Source organism: Chionomys nivalis, chromosome 6 (assembly GCF_950005125.1).
Source record: "Chionomys nivalis chromosome 6, mChiNiv1.1, whole genome shotgun sequence".
Lineage (NCBI taxonomy): Eukaryota > Metazoa > Chordata > Mammalia > Rodentia > Cricetidae > Chionomys > Chionomys nivalis.
In genome coordinates, this window is record NC_080091.1 from 30,259,490 (window position 1) to 30,281,862 (window position 22,373).

Below are 22,373 nucleotides of genomic sequence, written 5' to 3' on the forward strand. Positions count from 1 at the left end.
GGCCGTTGCCCTTATCACAGTCTACATCTTCCAGCTAATATTTGCCCAACTTGGAGCCATGAATATCAGACAGCTCCAAAATGAGCGTGAGAGTCTCTTGAGGCTGTGCCCTAAGTACCTTCTGTAAAGGTTTCAGTGGGAAATAATCTTCAAATAAATGACAAGATGGTTTGAAAAGAATAACCAGGTATTATATTACAGTTTGACTAGGAATATTTCCTTTCAGAGTGAGTTGGGGCGTGCTTGTTTGTTTTCTCCCTGGCACATCCTGCTTTGTCCATAAAACTCTCTTATTCCCAGGAGAAAGGCTCGGCTGCTGCTTTTCTGAAAGGCTGAGGGGCTCTCGCGACTTTGTACGACTTCTCTTTTCGAGACTTCAGCTTCCTGCAACACATGCACCCCCACTTAGTAGGACAGAGACTGCAAAAAAATGGTCCCTTTTAGACGATTATAAAAATCACATACAAGGTCTAAATCATAAAGGGAAATATGTGAGATTTTGCCAAAAAAATTAAATTATAAGGCCTCTTTATTCTGACTCTTGCAAGTCATCATCCCAAATTAGAACAGGCCTAAAGAAGGAAAATGTCATAAAACATATCACAGATACGAAGGTAGAAGTTTTAATATGTTAGGATCCTTGCAATTAAATAAAAAAAATAGCTAATATCCATGTGGAAAAAATATAATGAATAAGCAATTCATAAATGAAGAAATCCAAACGTCAGAGACACATCAGAGCACTATTTGATTTTAATAGTCAACATTAAAAGAGAACCATTCACGGTTATGAGACGGGTAAAGTTTAAAATTAACCTCAGAGACTGTACCACACACCCCATTAGAAGAGTAACTCGATAAAGCCATGTGTTCAGAGAAATTTGGCAGTATAATTTAAAAACACTAAAGCCATATATCTCTAGAAAAATCTGTCCTAAAGAAACGATTTAAAAAAAAAATAAATGTTTTCTACTTTTAGGATTTTCTAACGTAAAACGAAAATGTGCAGGAGCAGAGAAGCGGAGGTAGGATTTGGAATTGTAAGGAAAAGCTACGACAGTAGTTGCCTGTCACTCACAGAGACATACAGTTCAAGACCTCCGGGGGCTACCCGAATCTCAGGACAGAAATGTATGCTGTGCACACACACCTGGGATGAAGCTCATTTAATAAATGAGGCACAGAAAGAAGTTAAGGGTACCAATTTGCAACAAAGCAGCTACTGTGTTAGCGCGAGGCTCACTTGAATGAAAGAACTGCTATGCTGTGACAGTCTGATAACCACCAAGTGGCTAACAGGCTGGTAGTATATAACAGGCGGTGGAGAAACACTGTGATAAGGGATGGTTCCTGTGCTGGGTGACACGAAGCAGGAAGGCCCAGATGCCCTCTCGTCATTCAGAATAAAATTTTACCTATTTTTCATTTAATGTTTTCCGATTGCAGTTGACTGAAACCTCAGAAAATGAAAAGGCAAACAATGGGGCGCTGCTACGGCTGACAATTCCTGAGTGATTATTTCGTACCACTGTTCAAGGCTATTGCTATGTGTTTGTTGAATTTTCACAATGAAATTCTTATGGTGGTACTATCATTATCTTCATTTTTGTTTTTAGTTAAGGAAAACAGGGGCTAGTGTTCTGGCAGAGGCTCCACCCCAAGTCCCTTCTCCCTCGGAGTTGCCTCAGTCCAGACTCTACTGGGGAGAAAGCCCCGCCAAATGATGACCCCTCTCCAGAGATGCTCAAGACCACATCCACAGGCTATTTAAACTGCCTCCCAGAGAACAAATGGGTGGTTTTCTGATCTTCCTTTCCCATCTCCTCTCTGGGGAGCTGGAAAGCCATCCAGGAGCATTTGTATTCATTAAACCTGGGCTTTTTTCTAATTCGGTTTGATTTGGTCTGATTTGGATTATTGCGTTGGTGGAAAGGCTTATCGGGGCACAGAAATTTTTCATTTAGTGTGTCAGCAACTCATGTAGTGTGTTAGTGTATAGCCTGAGTCTGAGCAGGTCAGCCCTTAACCCTGAGCATCAACCCGGAAACCCGTTCCCCGACCCCCCACTCCCACCAAACACACGCACGCACACACACATACACACATGCACACACATACACACGCACACATACATACACACACATGCACACACATACACACGTACACACACGCACTCACACACACATACACACGTACACACACGCGCACACACACACACACATACACACATACACCTTCCCACTAACAGAATAGGAAGCAGGTAATGACAGTAATATTCCTCAACTACAGCCCAGTCACAGTGTGTAGAAGGCACACAACTGAAATACATTTACCAGGATGTTTAGCACTTGTTGTTGCTATAATTTAAATCTTATCTCATGCACCATCGGCTCCCAAGCACTCATGACTGAAATGTTCACCCAAACAATAACTCTAAAATGGGGGCTGGGACGTCTGTACCTGTGTGTTGTCCTTTAGGGGAGAACACTGGAGGTAGGAAAATCCTGATCAGGCAGGTTGTCCCTGGAAACCAGCTACCACCTAACACAACCATAGTCAGCTTAAACCGAGTTTGACAAAGAAGCTCGGCTAAATCTACTGGGCGGATATTGCTAGTATCTAATCAGATTTGTCTCCTTCCACCCTTGGTATCTGATGGAGCGTGCTACCCCTCCCGGCCCCAAAACTAACTCCCACGTTCTCAGTAATTTTTCTTGTCCACTGGTTTTTACCAACTGCTGTCATGATTGTCCCTGGTTGTTACTTGGTTGGAGTTAGAAATACCTGGGAAATTGGGAAAGCCCATTTCTTGGTTCTTCTGAAAAGGCATTACCAGAAAACCTTAGACGTGATCCATGAACTGAGGGAGACTCGCTTTGAGTCTGAGCAGCACCAAAGGGCTGGGTTAGATGAATCGAAAGGCAGAAGAAAGGCGGAAGGAGGAAGCCCCACTGCTTTCTCCCAGCAGGCTTAGACTTTTGCAGTTCTGGTCACCTGGGACATGGGACTCCAGCTTCTCGGGCCTCTCAGTAAGTCCCAGCATCCAATGACTCCCTGAAGCCCTTTCAGGACCTTGACCTCTGTCTGACTGGGCCTGCATCATTGGTCTCTCCTGTTCCGAGTCTCCCTGGACTTAAGTGGCAACTGGTTTCTCCAATCCTCCCTCCAGTTTGCTGACAGCCATTGTGGAAATAAACAGCCTCTGAGCATGTGAGTCAATCCAATAAACTCCCTTTTGTAGTTAGAAGTATATGTATATGGTGGGTTTCACTCCTCTGGAGAGCCCTGAGTAATCCCCTTTGGCTACAATTCCCCATCTGTCCCTGGTGTTTCAAAGTTGAGGTCAAACTCTTTCCCCTATGCAATACTCTTGAATAAAAAGTCTGTCTTCCCATTTTAAAAAAGTGTCTGATGAATCATTTCTAACGCATTTAACATCACAAAATCTGTCCAACCCCCCCTCCCATCCCAGACAATGGGGAGCATGGGGAAGTGCTGGGAACATGACATGAAGGTCAGCCCCATTGCTAATCACAATGGATTTGACTCATCCCCAGTACTTATTCTGATGGAAAATCCATCTTCAATTACAAAGCTCTGGACTAAGGGAGGGATTTAGAAATGTATCCTTTGTTTAGCATTCAATTGTCTCTCACAAATTTAGGAACTATTCAGGAAAGACACATGTTACGATAGGATTCTAGGGGGGTTGTCCATCTTTCTTGTTTTGCAAATACGTTTGGTTTTTTTATTGTACATAAATTCCAGATGTTCGGATTCTCCTGCTTGCTAACTTGTATCTGAATCCTCAGTTAAGGCTCACTGAGCCTTGCTGAGCAAGTGCAGAGCTGGGGAACCTGTGTGAATCATCAGAAGCACACAATTCCTCTGAGGTTGAACAAGGCTATACTTTGCCTGGTATTTCAGCTCCTGTGTTGTAAATACGAGTCCTCTTTTTTTTTTCTTTTCACGATCTGTTTTGACGTCATCCTTTATGTTGTTATTGTTTTCCTTAGTGGTTTTACTGTTTAAAATGACACTCAAAATGTACTGCCAAAATGTCATGATCCTCAGCCCTAGCAAGCCGCAGTAAGCCCCGTGGTAGCCAGCGTCGCTCAGGTTGTTGCGGTGTTGGTGATAGTTGCCTGTGTGTATGGCGTGGGTGATGCGAAGAAAGCGCCGTTCTGAAAAGCAGGTTGTAGGCAAAGGTGCAGGTCCCCAGGATGTGGGATGCCAGGAAAAAACATCTCTAACTTTGGCCAGGGCTGTGCTGTCCTGGGCTCTGGGCTGAGCTCACACAGTGATCATACCCTCACCCACTCCTCAGGGGCTGGGATTATTATCCTCATTTCAGCTGATGAGAGTGGGGGTTGGGAGCCTCCCAAGTGCAAGGCTCTTTCACATCATCACAAAGGGTACAGGCAGAATGTGGGCCAGTGTTTGTCTTTAAACTTGGAAGGATCCATGAATGTGTGCTTCTTGCATTTTACTGAAATAAAAATAAATAAAATGATGAAGGTGCTTATGGGGTCTTCACTGAGTGTCTTGTGAGGTGTGGAATCAGCATTGTGCTCCCCTGGGTGGATCCGGTGGCCTGTCTGTCTCATCTAGATGTGGAAGAAAGCAAGGGCTGCTGAGTGGTCTCTAGGATGTAGTCACAGCCCCCTGAACCTGCCCCTCCGGTTCAGAGACTTCAGAGACGTAAAGTTTTGTGGGTTGATTTCTCTTCTCAGTTTTCAACATGGATTCGAGCGAATTCCGGAGGAGAGGGAAGGAGATGGTGGATTACATAGCTGACTATCTGGAAGGCATTGAGAGACGCCCAGTGTACCCTGATGTGGAGCCCGGCTACCTTCGGCCCCTAATCCCCACTGCTGCCCCCCAGGAACCAGAAACGTATGAAGACATAATCAAAGACATTGAGAAGATAATCATGCCAGGGGTGAGTATGTCTATGAGGTCAGAGAACGGCTGGGTTTATGCTAATATAGCACAACTGGAAGCTACAGTTCCAGTGTCATGGGGTCACCGAAGCAAGATAGGTTAAAGAGAAATGCCTACCTTTTTTTTTTTCAGTCTCAACTAAGACAACTGAGATTTAGAGAAGTTAGGTGGTCCGTGAAGTTCTCGTGGGCTAGTCAATGATAGATCCAAATTACATGGGCTCCAAAGGTAGAGTGAGGGTTTTCTCCCAAGGCCCCCACAACTCAGTACTTGCTTCACCATACTTGGTTCCTAGTTATCCTATGAAGGAAAAAAAAAAGCTCCTGGTGGTTGATTGCAAATAGTTTAATTAATTATCCTAAATAAAGAAATAAAGACACTTGTAGCATTCTTACATCTGTCCAAAGGTACTTTCATGTACCGAGGGAATATTTTCTTCAGTTTTGTTGGGCACGGGCCGTGTCCACTGCTTTTGCCCAAGGCCACGGAATGGCTGAGAATCCCTGATAGAGAGGGATCAAAGGGCTGCAGCGAACCTCAGTGGTGTGTCTCCACAGTACTGCTTTACCCATCAAGCAATTTACCTAAAAGCCTATTCATTAACAGGATTCTGACCAAATGGGTCTGACCCTGATCACCAAATCACGTGTAAAGTCTGAGCTGGGCCTCTGCCCGCTTCCCCAGCACTTAGGTGGCTGCGGATATAAGGGGAATGAGAAGCAAACACGTGATCTGCAGGGCGGGGGTGGGAGGGGGACTCACTCTTGTTTTCAGACAGAAGATGGAGGCTCTGGGGAGGCAGCTGGTCTTCAGCCTCAGCGCCTCTGTTCCAGAGCACCTCTCACAGCCCCTGTCAAGTTTCGTCTTCAGGAGATTTCCCCTGCCGTTTGTTCTCTGAGTAAAATTAAAAAATTCTGACTCTGGCCTACAAGTTGAACAAATAAGCTAAGCCAGTCAGCACAAAGCCCGTGCAGGGAGGTACAGTCAAATGTCAGGCCACGGGGGAATACAGGAGCGTGGTGCTGGCAAAATGTGCAGTCTCCCTGCAGGGGTCTGCGCTCTATAGGAGTGTTTACTGGGCAGAGCAAGAGTGCTCTGGGCTTAGCTCCCCGGGTAACAGTTTCAGGCAGCCTGGTGCTAGCCCTGTGGCTGACCTGCAGCTACATGAAAATTCTGGGTTGTGCAGAGCCGGTGTGGGACTATCCAGTCCACTTGCTCTGGCTAGTCATAGAGAGCAAGGCAGAGGAATGTCCCTTCCAGTCAAGAATCACCCTGGCCTTTCCAAGCCCTGGGTAGTGAGGAGAGAGAGCCGCGGGCAGAGTGGAGCCCTCCAGGTACCTGGAAGAGACTGGGGCCCTGGGCTCCAGCTGTGCCCCCTGGCCCCATACATTTGTACAGTCTGGCCTCTTCCTCTGTTGGCCCCTTGCAAGTTCCACTTTCTCAAGGCATTTCCGTGAAGACAAGCACGTTACCACTACAGATGTTTTGGTTTTTATCTGAACATTCTTTTTTTCCCCCTCTCTCTCTTTCTTTTTTCTTTCTAAAGCCTCATGGGCCCCATTCCTGCTCTGCTGAACACATCACTCAGCCTGTGAAGTTCTCCAGAGCCTCTGAGACTCACTGTCAGCCTCTCCCTCCCTCCCTCCCCCTTCCTGTTCTTGCTAACCCTGATTTTCTTTCACTCTCACTTTTTTTTTTTTTATCCCCCCTCTGGCTCTGTCCCACGCCCAGGCCTGGAGACAGGCATGTAATGCGTCTTACTGGAATCTTCCAGTTTTTAATGAGCTATCCTGGTTGGTTATCTTTATAATCACAATCGGGGTTCCTCGTGCCACATATTGGCCGGTAAATGTCTAATATGCGGTTTTACTGAGAAAAGACATGTTTACGTCTTTGCAAAATCTATGAAGAATGGCAACGTGTTAGTCAGCTCTCTGACCCTGTGACAGCTGAGACGACAAACACACAGGGACAAGGTCCATTTTCGCTTATAGCTTTGGGAGTTCAACCAGGACTCGTTGGTCTTATGGCTTTTAGCCTGTGGTGAGCCAGGGCATCGTGGCAGAAGCACAGGGAAGAGGAAATCTACTCGCCTCGTGGCTGGAAAGCAACCCAGAGAAAGAGGAGGGGACCACCAGATGGGGACCACCAGTCTCCTTGGAGGGTTCATCATCAAAGACCTAAAGGCCTCTCACTACCTCCCAATAGTGCCACCTTGGCACTCTAACATGTGGAGCTTTGGGGATTCTTGAGAGTTGGACCCTAGCCAGTTGTTATAAGAAAACACGTGGACTAGGCAACGTCAACGTTTCTCAAGACCCAGAGGTTGGGCTCAGATGAGGACTTTGTAGGTTACCGCAAGCAGCTCTGTACCCTCCAGTGGTAAGGAGCTAGCTCCCTCGTCTTCTCCTCTTCCTCCTCTCCCTCCACCACACTTAGCCTGTCCCTCCCAATAGCTCCTCCTGCTCGTGACATCCAAGGCTCCTCGCATCCTGCAGACCCTTCCTTTCATCTTTACTTCAATGTTTACACGGAGCGATTTGAGCTCCCAGCTTCTATAGCGACAGGATCTCGGGCCCCCTCCCGCTCTCAGGGATCGTCTTTCCTTAGACCCTGGTGAAGAATGAGTGCTTGTTTTACGTCTCTGCCCCCAGTTCACTTTGTGAAATCTCTTCCCCAGGACAGGCACATCCTTTAAAAAAAAATAAATAAATCTATCATTTTAAAGAATGTCAGCCTAAGACTGTGCATAACAGCCTCATCACAGGAGTCTGGTGATAACGGAGGGTAGTTTCCATGTGGCTGTTTCTTACAGGAATCATACTGATTTCAGAGATCCTAAGGCTCAGCAGAGTTTTGTTTTATAATCAGTGAACAAGAAGAATTTACTTGACTGGAATCTGGAGGAGAAAGATAGAGATGGTCTCGCTGCCTAACAATGCAGAAAGAAACCCAGTTCCTGGATTTGGGGAATCAGGAAGAAACCCTTGCTCCAGAATCTTTGGTTTAGAACCGTATAAGCCTTTTGAACTTTGGAGAGAGAACTATTTCTTTAGTCAGCGACAAATCGGAACAACAACTTTCAATGTTCCAAAATCACACATTTTTGGTTAAAGTTTGGGGTGGGGTGGAAGTGTTAGAACTTTTCAAACAAATGCCATTGCCCTCCATAGATTCAGGAATTGTTAGCTATGGTCAGTCTGATCTTTTCTTAGAAGGTCCCAAATTCCATCACAAAGGCCCTACTCTCATGACCTAAGTCCCTCACCAAGGCTTCCTAATACTGTCATTTGGGGCTGGTGATAAGGTTGTAGCACATACATTGAAGGGGAAGATTCTACCCACGAACCAATCTGGGTCTGTGTGTCCTCACCACTGCCCTGGTTTCCATCATCCCTGGGATTCCCAGGAACACCACATCAGGGCATCTCCTCCCTGCTCAACCTGAGCTTTACCTCTGTGCCTTATCCAGGCTTGGCATGGAGCAACTGTTTGCTCTCTCTGGGCTAGAGGAGGCCGGAGAGGCAGTAGCCATTGTGGGAAACAGAGGTAGCAGCTCCCCTTAAGGGTGCTGATTTGCCAGTGGGAAGGGACCACATTAAAGAGGGGGGGGCGTTAAAAACAAAAAGATAAATAAATAAAAAATAAACAAAAGCAACTGAATTTGCTAGAGCCATTTTGGGAAAGCCAAGCTTTTTACTCTAGGATCTCAGATGTCTGGTGCAGCACTTTGCCCAGCACACCCAGCAAGAACCTGAAGCAGTATTGCTATCATTCCTGCCTCGAGACTTCATGTGGTATGACAGTTGATATCTTGTGAAGACAGCATCTTCATCTTGGCTAGCAAAAATAGTCAAGCGCAAAACAGGGGGTCTCTCCACTATCGTGACGATGGGGCGAAGCTGGAAAGTGTGAGACATTTACATTTGATAAGCTTTGTCCAAGTTGTCTTCTGTGTGCATCCTCGGGCACAGCCTGACTCCTCTGGCCCAGAGTAACTGTTCCGCCTCCCCACAGGTGACACACTGGCACAGCCCCTATTTCTTCGCTTACTTCCCTACGGCTAGCTCATACCCAGCCATGCTTGCAGACATGCTGTGTGGGGCTATCGGTTGCATTGGCTTCTCCTGGGTGAGTATTGCCAAGACCCTGTGGTGGGGTCTGTGCTTGCATGGGGAGGTGATCCCTTTATACACGGGACAGAAACGGGTGGCTCTGTCTGTTGCCTGTAGGCAGCAGGGCCATGTTGCAGAGAGTGGAGTCTGGGCCCCCAGGAGGGAGTTTCTAAGGAAATAGAAATTCTGAAGGGGAAGTGGGAGAGGGAGGAAGGAGAAGGAAGAGAAAGAGAGAGAGGAAGAGAGGGTGGGAGGAGAAGAAAAGGGAGGGGAGGGAAGGAGAGAAAAGAGAAAAGAAGAGGAGGGGAGGGGAGGGAAGGGGGAAGGGAAGGGAAGGGAAGGGAAGGGAAGGGAAGGGAAGGGAAGAGAAGAGAAGAGAAGAGAAGAGAAGAGAAGAGAAGAGAAGAGAAGAGAAGAGAAGAGAAGAGAAGAGATTCCACACAGGGCTGTTTTGGGTTTTTTTTTTTTTATAAGCACTTGATTTTGATCCAAGGTTTCTGCAGCCCAAAGCTGGATCTTCATTTCCCTAAGACCAGAAGATTTCTATGCAAGCTGAAGTCTGAGAATGCTACCACCTCTGTTTCATTCCATCTGTCCCCCACCAGGCCACTGCCCAGCCTATCTGATGGGCAAGCAGGCAGAGCAAAAGTGTCTGGAAATAGGCTTAGGGCTGCCTGCAGGCCCTTCAACCCTCCCTGTGTGAGGTCTCGCCCTACATGGAGCAAAGATTTAGAAAGCTCCCTACTCTGAAGGTATCCAGCCTAGGTCTTCCAGCTCTCTGTGTCCCAGCTGTGTGCTTCTGGAGAGATTCGAAGCAGATGCCATTGACTCTTAGGTTCTGGGGCTCCTCACACTATGAAGAGTTCCCCAAAGCCTAGAACTATCTTTGACTCTCTAGTTGTAGAATGTCCTCCTTATGTGTGCATCAGAGCCCACTCATATTGACTAGTGTTGACTGAGGACTTGGGATGTAGGAAGGAAGGGCAACTCATGGTTCTCAGCAGCCAGCAGAGTCCAGCTGAGCCAGGTGCTTCACCACATGGCACGTGCTTTCCTTCAAGCTGGGCTCCTAGGAGTGGAGCAAGTGGGAGTCTCAGCTTATGGGAAGAGTTACGAAGGCCTCCCTCTTATCATCACTCTTCTGTCAGGCAACTGGTGCCTCCTTTTCCTAGGGACAGGCCTGGCTTAGGCTGAGGGTACCCTTTTCTTGAAATCAGATGCTGTAGAAGCAGGTTTCACTGATCGTTCTGCTGCTTCTGCATGTCTGTCTGGAGACCCAGCAACAACCTCTGATTTATCTGCCCCTCTGGAGTGGTCTCTCATGCTTTGAACAAGGAAATGCCTGCCTCCCTGTCTCAGAAGTTGTATTATTTAATAGCTGTGGTTCATAATGGGAAATGCCTGGAGTTCAGATTATCCTGGCTGCAGTAGAACCCCACCAGGAAGGCGATGACCGTCCGACCAGCAGCGAGAAAGTCTTCAATTCTTTTAGTCATCCATGGGTCATAATGCCAGAACGCAAGAGTACTCTGGTCACCACGTTGTGCTCGTTAGGTACAGACCCAAATGAAAATGGAGACTCATTTCACCTTTGTCTGGACCTAAGAGTACACCGTCACCTTCTGTGTGCAATGAGAGGCCAGAGGCCAGACACCAAGTCACTGAGGAATTAAAAGACTACATAAGACAAGTAGCTTGTCTGGTGTTACCTAGCAGATGAAAGTAGCTGATGCCCATTTCCTTGGCTCAATCCTGCATGCTACAATTCACTCGTAGCCATAGGTGAGGGTCTACAAATAGACCTTGCTGGATTCTATTATAGATCAAGCTCACGGTGCACAGCAGGCAGGCATGGTGGAGTGAGGTTCACAAGGGTACTGACTATCCTTGCGCCAATCTGGATGAAAGAAGCTAAGTCTGAGACTGAGTTCAGGCACTTGAGGTCCATCTGAGTTTGTGAGATTTTAATCTGGGATTCAGTCAGAGTCGACCCCAAATTCCTTAGTATCTGGGACCTTGCTTCAGCGTTGGTTCTTAAAGAATCATGGGTGTGTGTGGTGGAGATGAGGAGATTGATGTAGCCAAGAACTGTTCTCAGCTTACGCCCTGAGACCTTCTGTCATGGAGAGGGGATGGGGATAGTGAGGTAAGTCAGAAGGGGCCCGGAGAGAGCTACCCACCATGGCTCCCTGTGTCATATCTGGAAGGAGCTGAGGAAGAGCAGAGAAATCTCCTCCTTGTAAAGTTCTGTCAGTGCTGCCAGGCCCAGGCCCTGCTTCCAGGCCTCTTGGCAGAGCTAACCCCCAAGGCTCCTTCAGATCTCTGGGAAATGAGAACACAGCATTGTCTCAATCCATTTGCTGAGGGAGAACAAAATACCATAGACCGAATCCTTTATAAACATTAGAAGTCTACTTGAGGGTGTGAAGAACATGCTACTGGCATCTGGCAGGGAAGCCTGCCGTGTGATTGCAGCCAGTGGCAGGCTTCCATGAAACAGACAAGAATTTGGGTGAACATCCTCTTTTCCATCTAGTCCACTCCTGAGATGACCCGTTTTCCCGTTTTCCATCAGTTCATGACCAAGGAGCCACGCAGGCTGGTTGACCCGTAACATCCCCCACCTCTCAATACTCTCGGAGAGGGCTCAGGTTTCAACAAAGGAATGTGGGAAGACGTGCTCAAGAAAAAAAAAAAAACAAAACACGGCGACCAAGGGATTAATTCCCCCTACCAAGGGTAAATTTGGGGGACAAAAACAAAAGTGAAATTTTTGTCAAATTGATCAAATAAAAGTTACCAAAGAAACAATGCTCTCCCGTGTCACCGTCTTGTGCAGAGACCAGCTGCCCCGTGGCGGCGTAGGGCCTCACTTTCCCCCACCCCCACCGCAGGCTGCAAGCCCAGCGTGCACAGAGCTGGAGACAGTGATGATGGATTGGCTGGGGAAGATGTTGGAGTTGCCAGAGGCCTTTTTGGCTGGAAGAGCTGGTGAAGGGGGAGGAGTGATCCAGGTAAGACGGGGAAAGTGGGGAAGGCGGCCTTCTGGGCGTGTGGGCGCCACAAAGGACCTCGGCTGCAAAACAGAAACCAGTGCCCCTGCTGCTGCTAGCTGTGCCCTTAGCTTTCTTCCAGAGAACAGGAAAGCTGGGACACCCTGGTCTGCAAGGACTTGATGGGAATCTGGATTTAGATCCTGGTGTGGCTTTCCACAGGCTGTGGACGAGCACTTATCTCCACAGGCCCTTCTGGTAGATAAATCAGTGACTACCACATAGGCAACGAATATTTTTGTTGGGCTATCCACGGCCGGCCACCATGCCTAAGCACTCTCCAGACACACTGACTCCTCCTAGCACTGGGAATTAGGTGCTCTATTTTACGACTGAGGAAAAAGAGGCACCGGACAACTGATACCTTACCCCCACCCCCATTCTAACGGGGAGATTATAGACCTTGTGTCTGTGTATTCCAGAACCTAAAATTTGCTGTCACCGTCGGATCCTGTCTTTACCACGAGTGACAGCTGTAGCCATGCTTCCCCGTCTGTATGTGCTACTTGGCTGTATGTGCCGTTTGTCTGCGAGCCAGCAGCTTACCTAAGTCTCTTGCTATGTCTATGCATACATTTAATTCATTCTCCATATTCACGCAAACAACTGTAAGGCTTACATGAGGGCGCACAACAGATGCAAATGACAGCCGTGGTGAATTTTCCATTCCGCCAGGATCTTCAGAGTGAATGATTGGAATTTATGCTCTCCCTCCTCCCCCCCCCACCCTTTTTTGAAACAGGGTTTGACTGTGTAGCCCTGGCCTGGATCTCACTATGTAGAGCAGGCTGGTCTTGAGCTCAGAGATCCACCTGCTCTGTCTCCCAAGGGCCGGTATTAAAAGAATGTACCACCATGCCCCAGCAAATGTGAGCTTAAAAAAAAAAAAAAAAAATTTAGAGTAACACAATGAGCTACATTAACTCATCACCGCCCCTTATGTATTTTTTTCATGTCAAGTTCACGGTTGTAATGCTGAGAAAGGATTGTTAAGTTTAGAAAGAAGGATTTAGATGTATATATTGTTTTCTCTGAAGCTCCCAGTGTAAGGTCAAGCAGTAATGGCTCCACGTATTTTATGGGTGAGAACCCTGGGCCCGACAGGAGAATGTCTTTGTGGAAGATCACATGTCTAGTGTGTCCAAACTAAATAGGAAGCAAGGCCCTCGATTTCTAGTCCTGAGACTCTTCAATAAGACCCCGCATTTTAACCTCCAACATATGACCTTTTCCTTAAGGATGCTACGCATAGCTTAGTGGCTTCAAGCACATTTATTTTCCTATGGCTCTGTAAGTCTGACTTAGGTTTTAATGAGCTAAAATCGAGATTGTCATCTTAGAAGCCCAAGGGGAAAATCCATTTCCCCACCTCCTCAAGTTCTCTAAAGCCCTCCGGAATTCCTTGGCCTGTGACTCCTATCTCCATCTCCAGAAGCAGCTGTGTTCCATCTCACTGACCTTTCTTCCCCTGTCCTGTTCTGACTGCAGATGTGAAACCGGGTCTCCACTTTTAAGGACCCGTACGATAGGATTGGGTCCACTCCGATAATCCAAGATAATCTTTCCAAGTCAGGGTTCTTAATGTTAATCACATCAGCAGAGTCCCTTTTCCCCTTGAAAGGTAAACAAGCTCACTGCCTGGGAAAGGGGCCTGGTATCTTGGTGGTGGGAGATGCGGTCTGTGCTGTGTTGCACGCTGTCTGCAGAAGAGACCTGAAAGGGTTCCTAGCCTTTGCGGCCGGCCAGGCAGGAGAGAGTCAAACTCAACAGGGCTGCGGGGGGGGGGGGGGGGGGGGATGAGGTGGGGGAGGGGGGAGAAGGGGAGTGGGCTGGGAAATGTAAATTCTCCTTCTTTCGGTGCAGAGATCTGTGGGCAGGCCAGCAGTACTGCGGCGGCTCAAACCACTTACCAGTCCTTGATTAGGTTACTTGGCCATAGCTGAGTCCCTGCAAGTAGGGAGTAGATGGGAATGAATTACTAGAGTTGGGTGGGCTGGGACTGCTGGCAATACCAACAGCTGAGGGTTCAGGTAGGAGAACCAGGAGTTCCTCGTCACCCTCAGGGAGTTCACACAAGCTTGGTCCAACATGAGACCCTATCTAAAAGCATTCTACTAAATGTTCATATATGCCGTCCTGTAACAGAAACATAAACGAAGACTGTGGGCCAGACTAAATATGGCAGCAGGAATGTTCTAGAGAAGTCCCACTATCATTTCTCAGGACCGTTTTCTTCTTTTCAGAGGTTGTGCCACACAGTCAAACCTCCTTGGCTAAAAGGCTTGTGCCACTTGAGAAGGGGCTACCACACAAGTCCCCGAAATGCAACCAGAGCCATTTCCAAACCTCCTTGGCTAAAAGGCTTGTGCCACTTGAGAAGGGGCTACCACACAAGTCCCCGAAATGCAACCAGAGCCATTTCCACTAGGTGAAGCCCCGACGACTTCACCAGGCTCTGATGCTGAAATCCTGGTTTTCCAGGGATAGATACACTTGCTGTCCTTGACAAGGACAATCAAGTCAGAGTGTCCAGAGAAGAGACAGCCGGTCAGGGCTGCCGAGGCCAGCAGAGCTGTCTGCAGAGGCAGGGCCTGGAATTCTGGCTGATTTATTTCTGGGCAAGTATCTCATTCTTCACAGTCGGCCTGACCCCAGAGCAAGCTCTCCCTGTAGCTCCACACTCGCCTGAGAGCTTAGCGTTTGGTAAGCCCTCCTCATAACTGAGCTTTCTGTCTACCTGGGGCAGTCTCTCTCCCCTGTTAGTGAGTAGGCCACCTCCACGCTTCTCAGGAGCTTAAATTTACAGGCTCAGTACCTTTTCTACCTTTTCCACAATTTCTCGCTCCCTCTCTCTTTAAATAGTTCCCCCTCCCCTTTTTGGCCATTTTCTCCTCTATATTTTCAATAATTGCTCATGGTTTTCTGTGTATCTCTGTAATTTTCCACATTGCCAATTTACTATCTTCAATGTCAGTTTTGATTACACTTTTTCACTTTTAAAAATTATTGTGCCCTCTGTATTTATGGATAATGGGCACTCGCTGGAGAAATGGGAAAATGCAGCAACTATTTTAGAGTATAATTCTCTCTAGGTCTTATCCAATATCTTTATATTTGTGGGTTACATAAATCGAGATGATGCGATATACATGCACGTTTTCTGCACGTTTTATTTTGTTATATCTTCACCGTTTAAATATTTAGTTTATCATCATTAATTACTATTATTATTATTACCACCGCGGTGTGTGTGCATATTGGGTGTGTGTGTGGATACTCACGCCGTGACTCTCATGGGAAGGTCAGAGGACAACGTTGTGAAGTCAGTTTTCCTTCCGCTTCATGTGGGTCACCAGGCTTGCAGGGCAGCCTAGCCATCGCATAGGCCCTCAGACACTTAAAACCAAGATATTTCTTTCCCTTTATTTTGGTTTTCAAGACAGAATTTCTATGTGTAGCCCTGACTGTTCTGGAACTCTCTCTGTAGACCAGACAGGCCTCAAACTCACAGAGATCCACCTGACTCTCCTCTGTCTGCCTCTGCTTCCCTAGTGCTGGGATTAAAGGTGTGTGTTGCCACCACCACCCGGCTAAAACTTTTTCTTAATTTGCATTTTAAGTTAGAAAATGAAGCAATGGGCTTCATTATGGCATTTCCATACACGTGGTATTATACTTTATTTTTATCCACCTCCTTTCTTCAACACCTATCCCTTCTTATTCCTCTCATTCTGGTCCCCTTCTTGACCAAATATTTTTTGAGAATAATATTACTGTACAATTTTTTATGATGTGTCACGATTTATGTAAATACTAAACCACAGAGAAACCCTGTCTCGAAAAAAAAAAACCAAAAAAAAAAAAGATATTCATGTCACAATGCACTTTTCAGTCTTGTAAGATTTCAGAAGACAGTCTTTTTTTTTTAAAAAAGATTTATTATTTATTTATTATGTATAGAACATTCTGCCTCCATGTATGTCCGCACGCCAGAAGAGGGTGCCAGACCTCATTACAGATGGTTGTGAGCCACCATGTGGTTGCTGGGAATTGAACTCAGGACCTCTGGAAGAGCAGGCAGTTCTCTTAACCACTGAGCCATCTCTCCAGCCCCTCAGAGGACAGTCTTTAGGATAAGGGGCAACAGTCTTCCAAGACCATCAGCTTCCTTCATGCGACACATCTGTCATCCACCAAGACCAGAACATAACCAAAGAAGAAAGCATTTCTGGGTCGCTTGTCATATGACGAAGCCAATTTAATTTTTTGAGTCTTTAGTATCCAAAGATGAATCTTCTAGTTTGGTACTTCTCAAAGAATTTTACAAGTAGCTAAGTATATTGAATGACCACAACAAACCTGTATTTAGTCTATTTATTGTGCTTTATATAATCAATTTTTATCCTCAAAATACTTATAAGGATTCATTGCATTATCAACCATAGTTTTCATAGCAAAAACAAACAAACAACCCCCCCCCCAAAAAAAGAAACAGAGGCAGAAACTAATCAAAGACAGTGTGTAAAAGGTGATTCGGAGTGTTAATGCCGGCTTGCCCAGGCTCTTTGCTTATGACATTGTGTGGAGGTTTGAATGTTACCGTGGGTTAAACCATCTTTAAAGACAATCTCATTTGTAGAAGTTCCAGCCTTAGGTTAGGACTAATTCTGGCATCTCTCAGACCAGGCTTCAACAAAGCCCTTGTGAGTTCAACCCACTTAGTTTGGGTTGGGGAGGGGGAGAAGCAGACTTCCTTGTGTTTGCTGCAGGGAGCTGGCCCTTTTCAGCTCGCGAGGCTGATTGTCTGTAATTTGTGTAGCCTTAAAGACCCAGAACCAGAGCCCAGTGACAACCCGCGAGGCAGCCTGCCTTATCGATCCCCTCAGAGCTCTAATCACAGCTTAGCATTGGCGCAGCAGTGGGTGTCTGAGCCCAAGGCACACCGTCATTGTGAGGCCGGACAAATGAGACCTGCAAAATGGGTCTCTTAATTGGGTTTGAAAGCTCTCGTGGAAGAAAAGCTGCCAATTTCTTACCCTGTGTGAGGTGACATTTGTAAAACCTAGAAGATGAAAGGACCTTTCGGCTCAGGCCATCAGCAGCCTTGAGCATCCACTCTCCCAAAAGGTCCCTCCCACCTCAGAGCAGGCTCGCCATGGCAACCTTTGTCTGCCTGAAGCAAAGGCATCAGCGAGCCACACAAAGACGCGGGGGAGGGGGGGAGTGGTTCCAGGTAAAGGAGGCAGCGAGTGTGTGGGCTTAGCTGGATGCAGCTCAGGTCTGTTCAGTTCCCCACTTCTCCACCACGAAGCGCAATGGTCAGCTACTGCTTTCTTAACAAAGAACAATTGCTCTCTCTTTTTTCCCTCAACAAATCCCCACTTGCAGAAAGAGACAGAGCCACTCACCTTGATGTTCAAGTGTGCCCGAAACCGATCTGTAATGGCACGTTGAGGTTCAGTGTTCAAGATAATCTCAATAATTCAGAGATTATTTTTTTCCACTGGACTTCGTTGCTATTTCTTAAATCATTTTTTTTTTGTTGACAAAATAAAGAATTTTCTCTCAGAATGTGGACAGTGCCCACTGAACTCATAGTGAGCTTGGCTTGCCTTGGTGTGGCATGGCCACTCAGAATCATTCATTACAAAAGAAGTCCAAGGCTCTGAAGAGAGGATGGGGTCTCACAATGTAGCTCTGGCTGTTCTGGAACTCACTATGCAGACCAGTCTGCCCTTGAACACACAGAGATCTGCTTGCCTCTGCTTCCTTAGTGCTGAGATTAAAAGTGTGTGCCACTACTTCCAGGTTTTTTTCTTTTTTACCCTCTTTAAATTTTTTTTTATTAAAAATATTTACTTTTCGGGACTGGAGAGATAGCTCAGTGGTTAAGAGCACTGACTACTCTTCCAGAGGACCAGGGTTCAATTCCCAGCACCCACATGGCAGCTCACTACTGCCTGTAATTCCAGCTCCAGGGGACCCGACACCCCCATAGCAAAACACTAATGCACATAAGATAAATAAATTTTAAAATATATATAGAGAGATTTACGTTTCGTTTTCCATACCAACCCCAGTTCCTCCTCCTTCCCCAACACCTCCATAGCAAAACATTAATGCACATAAGATAAATAAATTTTAAAAAATATATAGAGAGATTTACTTTTCATTTTCCATACCAATCCCAGTTCCCCTTACTTCCTGTCCCCTCACCTCCCCCACTTCCCACCCCCATCTACTTCTCAGAAGGGTTCTACCCACTTTCTTTGAAAAACAAAATGTGGCCAGAGGGACAGAGATAAGCAGGACTGGGATGCACAGGAGAAGGGGGAGATGCCGCTTCTGCCTTCAGAAGCTTGAATTTCCTGAAATAGCTGCCAGTCTGGTCAGCCAGGCCTCTTTGACATGGTCCGAGACTGTGCAAAACAACCACTTGTGAAAGTACAGCCTGAAGGGGATGTGTGAGTCACTCAGATGCTGAGTGAAGACCGTGGTCTATCTGTTTATTTGAATTCATGCGTTACTGCTGCAGAAATAGGAACACACGTATCTAGCTGAAAAACCTACCCCATTCCTCAGGGAACAGGAGTTGATTCAGAAGAGTAAGTTTTAAAAGCAGTGGCTGGGAGATCCAAGTGGGAGATCATGATTGATGAAGGAGAAAAAAAATATTAATAAGAAAAAATTTCATTTCTGCACAATCCACTGTGCTGTACATTTATCTGAAAAATTCCACGCTCTTATAAACTTTCGGAATCAGCAAAAATATGATGGGTTTCCCCCGGGATTTGTCTACTGGGGAAGCTGAGCACAAACGGTAGGAGGTGCCAGGAAAGACCCGAATGGAGCTACACTTTCAGCCGTCCCTAACTCGTGCAAGTCCGGGGAATGTTACAGAAACCCACCCGAAGATGAAAGACTTTAAAAGAGGACTATCTTACAGATTAAACGGGGTAACACGACGGGCACTGACTCTGTTTCTCTCGGTCACTCTCAGACTCGAAAGAGGGATTGTGTCCAATTCCTTTTTACTTTGCTGAGCTAGATGGTTGAGATTTCGTGCAGTGGCTCACTAGGCCTGCCGCAACAAAGCACAGAGCTAAGACGGCTGAAACAACACATCCATTGCCTCGAGTCCTGGAGGCTGAAGGCCCAGACCAGAGCGACAGCAGGATTGTTTTCCTGAAGTTCAGTTTTGAGTTTTTTGTTAACTAGCTTCTCACTTCTGTCTTCTTGTGTAGCCTCACCCCTGTGTACGTCATGTCTGCTGGCTAGTTTCTTATTCTCAGGACAGCAGTCAGATTAGATTAGGGTCCACCCGAAAAATTCAATTATTACTTTAAAGGTCCCCTCTGTCCCTCCCTACTTCTTTACTTCCTCTTATCTTCCTTGCTTTCAGCCTTCTTTTCTTATGGGTATTTTGAGACATTCTCATACTGTAGCCCTAGCTGGAACCCAGGTTAGCCTTGAACTCACAGTTATCCACGGGCCTCAGGCTTGTTAGTGTTAAGACTACTTGTTTGTACATCATGTCGTGTAGACCATGGCTGGCTTTAAAGATCTTATTTCTCTAAATACAGTACATTCTGAGATGCTGAGGCCTAGGGCCTCAATATGTCGAGTGCAGGAAGTGAGTGAGCACAACCCAGCCTGTCCCATGAAGGATTGGGAAAAACTGTCCAAGTCCACCTCCGTGTGTCAAGGAAAATGCATTCCTATGTTATAAGCAAATACAAATTGTTCCGTCCACATGCATAGGAACACAGAGCAGGGATTGGGCAGGGTGCCCTGGATCAGTCTCTTCCTCTGATGGAAGTGGAGACAGTATGTCCCAGACCAGGCCTAAGGAACCCATGAGAGAACACCTGCAGAGTCTTGTATATGCTACAGGATCAGAATGTTAGCTCGCTGGGACACAATATGGATAAAGCAATGTCAAACTAATTACAAGAGCTAAACCAGCCCCTGCAGATGTGAGATGCAAAAACGAGTGAATTTTGCAATTTCTGGCTCAGCTTTTAAAGGAAACTATGGACACAATAATATGTCTTCCAACAGTTTAGACAGAGGTTCTTGTGCAGCGTTTCCAATTTCATTTGACCTTTTTCTCTTGGATTCAGGGGAGTGCCAGCGAAGCCACCTTGGTGGCCCTACTGGCTGCTCGAACCAAAGTGACCCGCCAGCTGCAGGCAGCCTCCCCAGAGTTGACCCAAGCTGCTATCATGGAAAAACTGGTCGCTTACACGTCTGATCAGGTAAGTGTGCTGGGGTAGGCATTGGCCCAACACTCCCTTACCTCCCCAACCCCCACCCCGGAGCGGAATCCAAGGAACAGCTAGGATCATGTCAAATCCAAGAGCAGTTCCCCAGGGATCAGGAGGGGTGAAACTTCCTATTCTATCATGGGAGCTTGATAGATCCAGTCAGAAATAAAGTACACACGTGGCGAGCCCGCACAACTGGCTGCTTACCATCTCTGCAGTGTGGAATTGCACTGTGCCCCTGTGGCCTGCCTTTAAAGCTCCGCTGTGGAAAAATTGGAAGTGAGGCTCCAACCTGATGCCAAATCCCAGCTTTGTAAATCATGTACATTTTCAAAGCCTATTTTTTTTTCCTATTAGCAAAAGGGATAAAAGCACCGTGCTTGCTGTGACCACTCAGTCCAACTTGCGGCTTGAGAGGACTGACTTGGAGTTCATTATCATGTTCATAAAATCCTACAGACAGAAATGTAGTAGTTTTAGCTTACTTATTTTATTTTCTTGACTTTTTGATTAACTATTTTATATTGTTCTTTTTCCTTCCTTTTATTTTATTTTTTTTAGATTTTATTTATGTATTATGTATACAACATTCTGTTTCCATGTATGCCTGCAGGTTGGAAGAAGGCACCAGATATCATAACAAATGGTTGTGAGCCATCATATGGTTGCTGGGAACTAAACTCAGGGCCTCTGGAAGAGCAGTCAGTGTTCTTAACCTCTGAGCCATCTCTCCAACCCATTTTTCTTCATTTTAACCTTGCTAGTTGTTGGGTTTTTTATATTGTTGTTTGTTTCCTTTTTCAAGGCAGAGTTTCTTTGTGTAGCCCTGACTGTCCTGGAACTCACTCTGTAGTTTAGGCTGGTCTCATACTCAGAGACCTGCCTGTCTCTGCCTCCTAAGTGCTGGGATTAAAGATGTGTGCCACCACTGCCCTGTACATTCATTTATCATACAGCCCTGTCACCTTTGGTGTGCATATTGCTACATATTTAAATCTACCTATATTTAAAATCACACAAAAGAATGAAAAACTTAGTCAAGAGAGAGTCAACACTTCACTCTTGGGAGTATTTGATTCATTAGATTGAAAAGCAAGACTCCAGGATGGAAACCAGTCCAGAAAAGAGTTGACTTCATAAAGGAGGAGGAGAAGAAACCAACTCTGCCACCTTCATGGGGCATCAAGAGCCGGGGCCAGGCACTCTGCACACTCAAGAGCCATGGGAACACACCCTCAGACTCAGCTCTGCTTCTTTTCCTTGCAGGCACACTCCTCTGTAGAAAGAGCTGGATTAATTGGTGGAGTAAAGTTAAAAGCAATCCCTTCGGATGGCAACTTTTCCATGAGAGCTTCTGCCCTTCGGGAGGCCCTGGAGCAAGACAAAGCAGCTGGCCTGATTCCATTCTTTGTAAGTTCAATGCTTGTTGGATATGGCACTGTGGGATCGGATCTTCTGAGTCCGGCGTGGGTCTAGGGTAGAGTTCGAGGCATGCGTGAGTGCATGTGCATGTGTGTGTGCATGTGTGTGTGTGTGTGTATGTGCGTGTGTGTACATGCACACGTGTGTTTTGGGAAGAGGTAGTCATTGTCTTCACTTGTTGCAGTGATTTGAATGACAAATGACCCCTCTTGGGCCAGGCATTTGAACACTTGGTCCCCATCTGGTGACATGGAGTTTAGTTGGTGCAGCCTTTCACTAGGAATGAGCTGTGAGAAAAAAAGCCTTACACCATTTCCAGTTCACTCTCTCTGCCTCTTGCTTGAGGCTCAAGCTGTGAATTCTTGCCTCCTGTCCCTGCCGCCATACCTGTTGCATGCTGTCCAGCCGACATTTTGGACTCTAACCTTCTGCAACAGTGAGCTCAAATCAAGTCTTCCTTCTCCCCCTTGGTCATGGTGCTCGATCACAGCAACAGAAAGTAACTAAGATACATGGCTACCTACAGCTACCTATAGCTCCTCACACCCCAAAGGATGCCCTGAAGCTTACAG

General features: G+C 46.5%; 1 protein-coding gene across 3 annotated transcripts in view; it reads left to right on the forward strand.

The window, feature by feature from the left end:
- Positions 1-22,373, forward strand: part of Ddc (dopa decarboxylase) — an 81,846-nt gene that overhangs the window by 7,339 nt on the left and 52,134 nt on the right. For all 3 annotated transcript variants that reach the window (XM_057772058.1, XM_057772057.1, XM_057772059.1), the window contains exons 2-6: positions 4,734-4,942; positions 8,962-9,075; positions 11,954-12,073; positions 20,236-20,370; positions 21,646-21,789. In XM_057772058.1, coding sequence (XP_057628041.1) covers positions 4,734-4,942; positions 8,962-9,075; positions 11,954-12,073; positions 20,236-20,370; positions 21,646-21,789 — 722 coding nt within the window. The remainder of the gene's footprint in view (positions 1-4,733; positions 4,943-8,961; positions 9,076-11,953; positions 12,074-20,235; positions 20,371-21,645; positions 21,790-22,373) is intronic.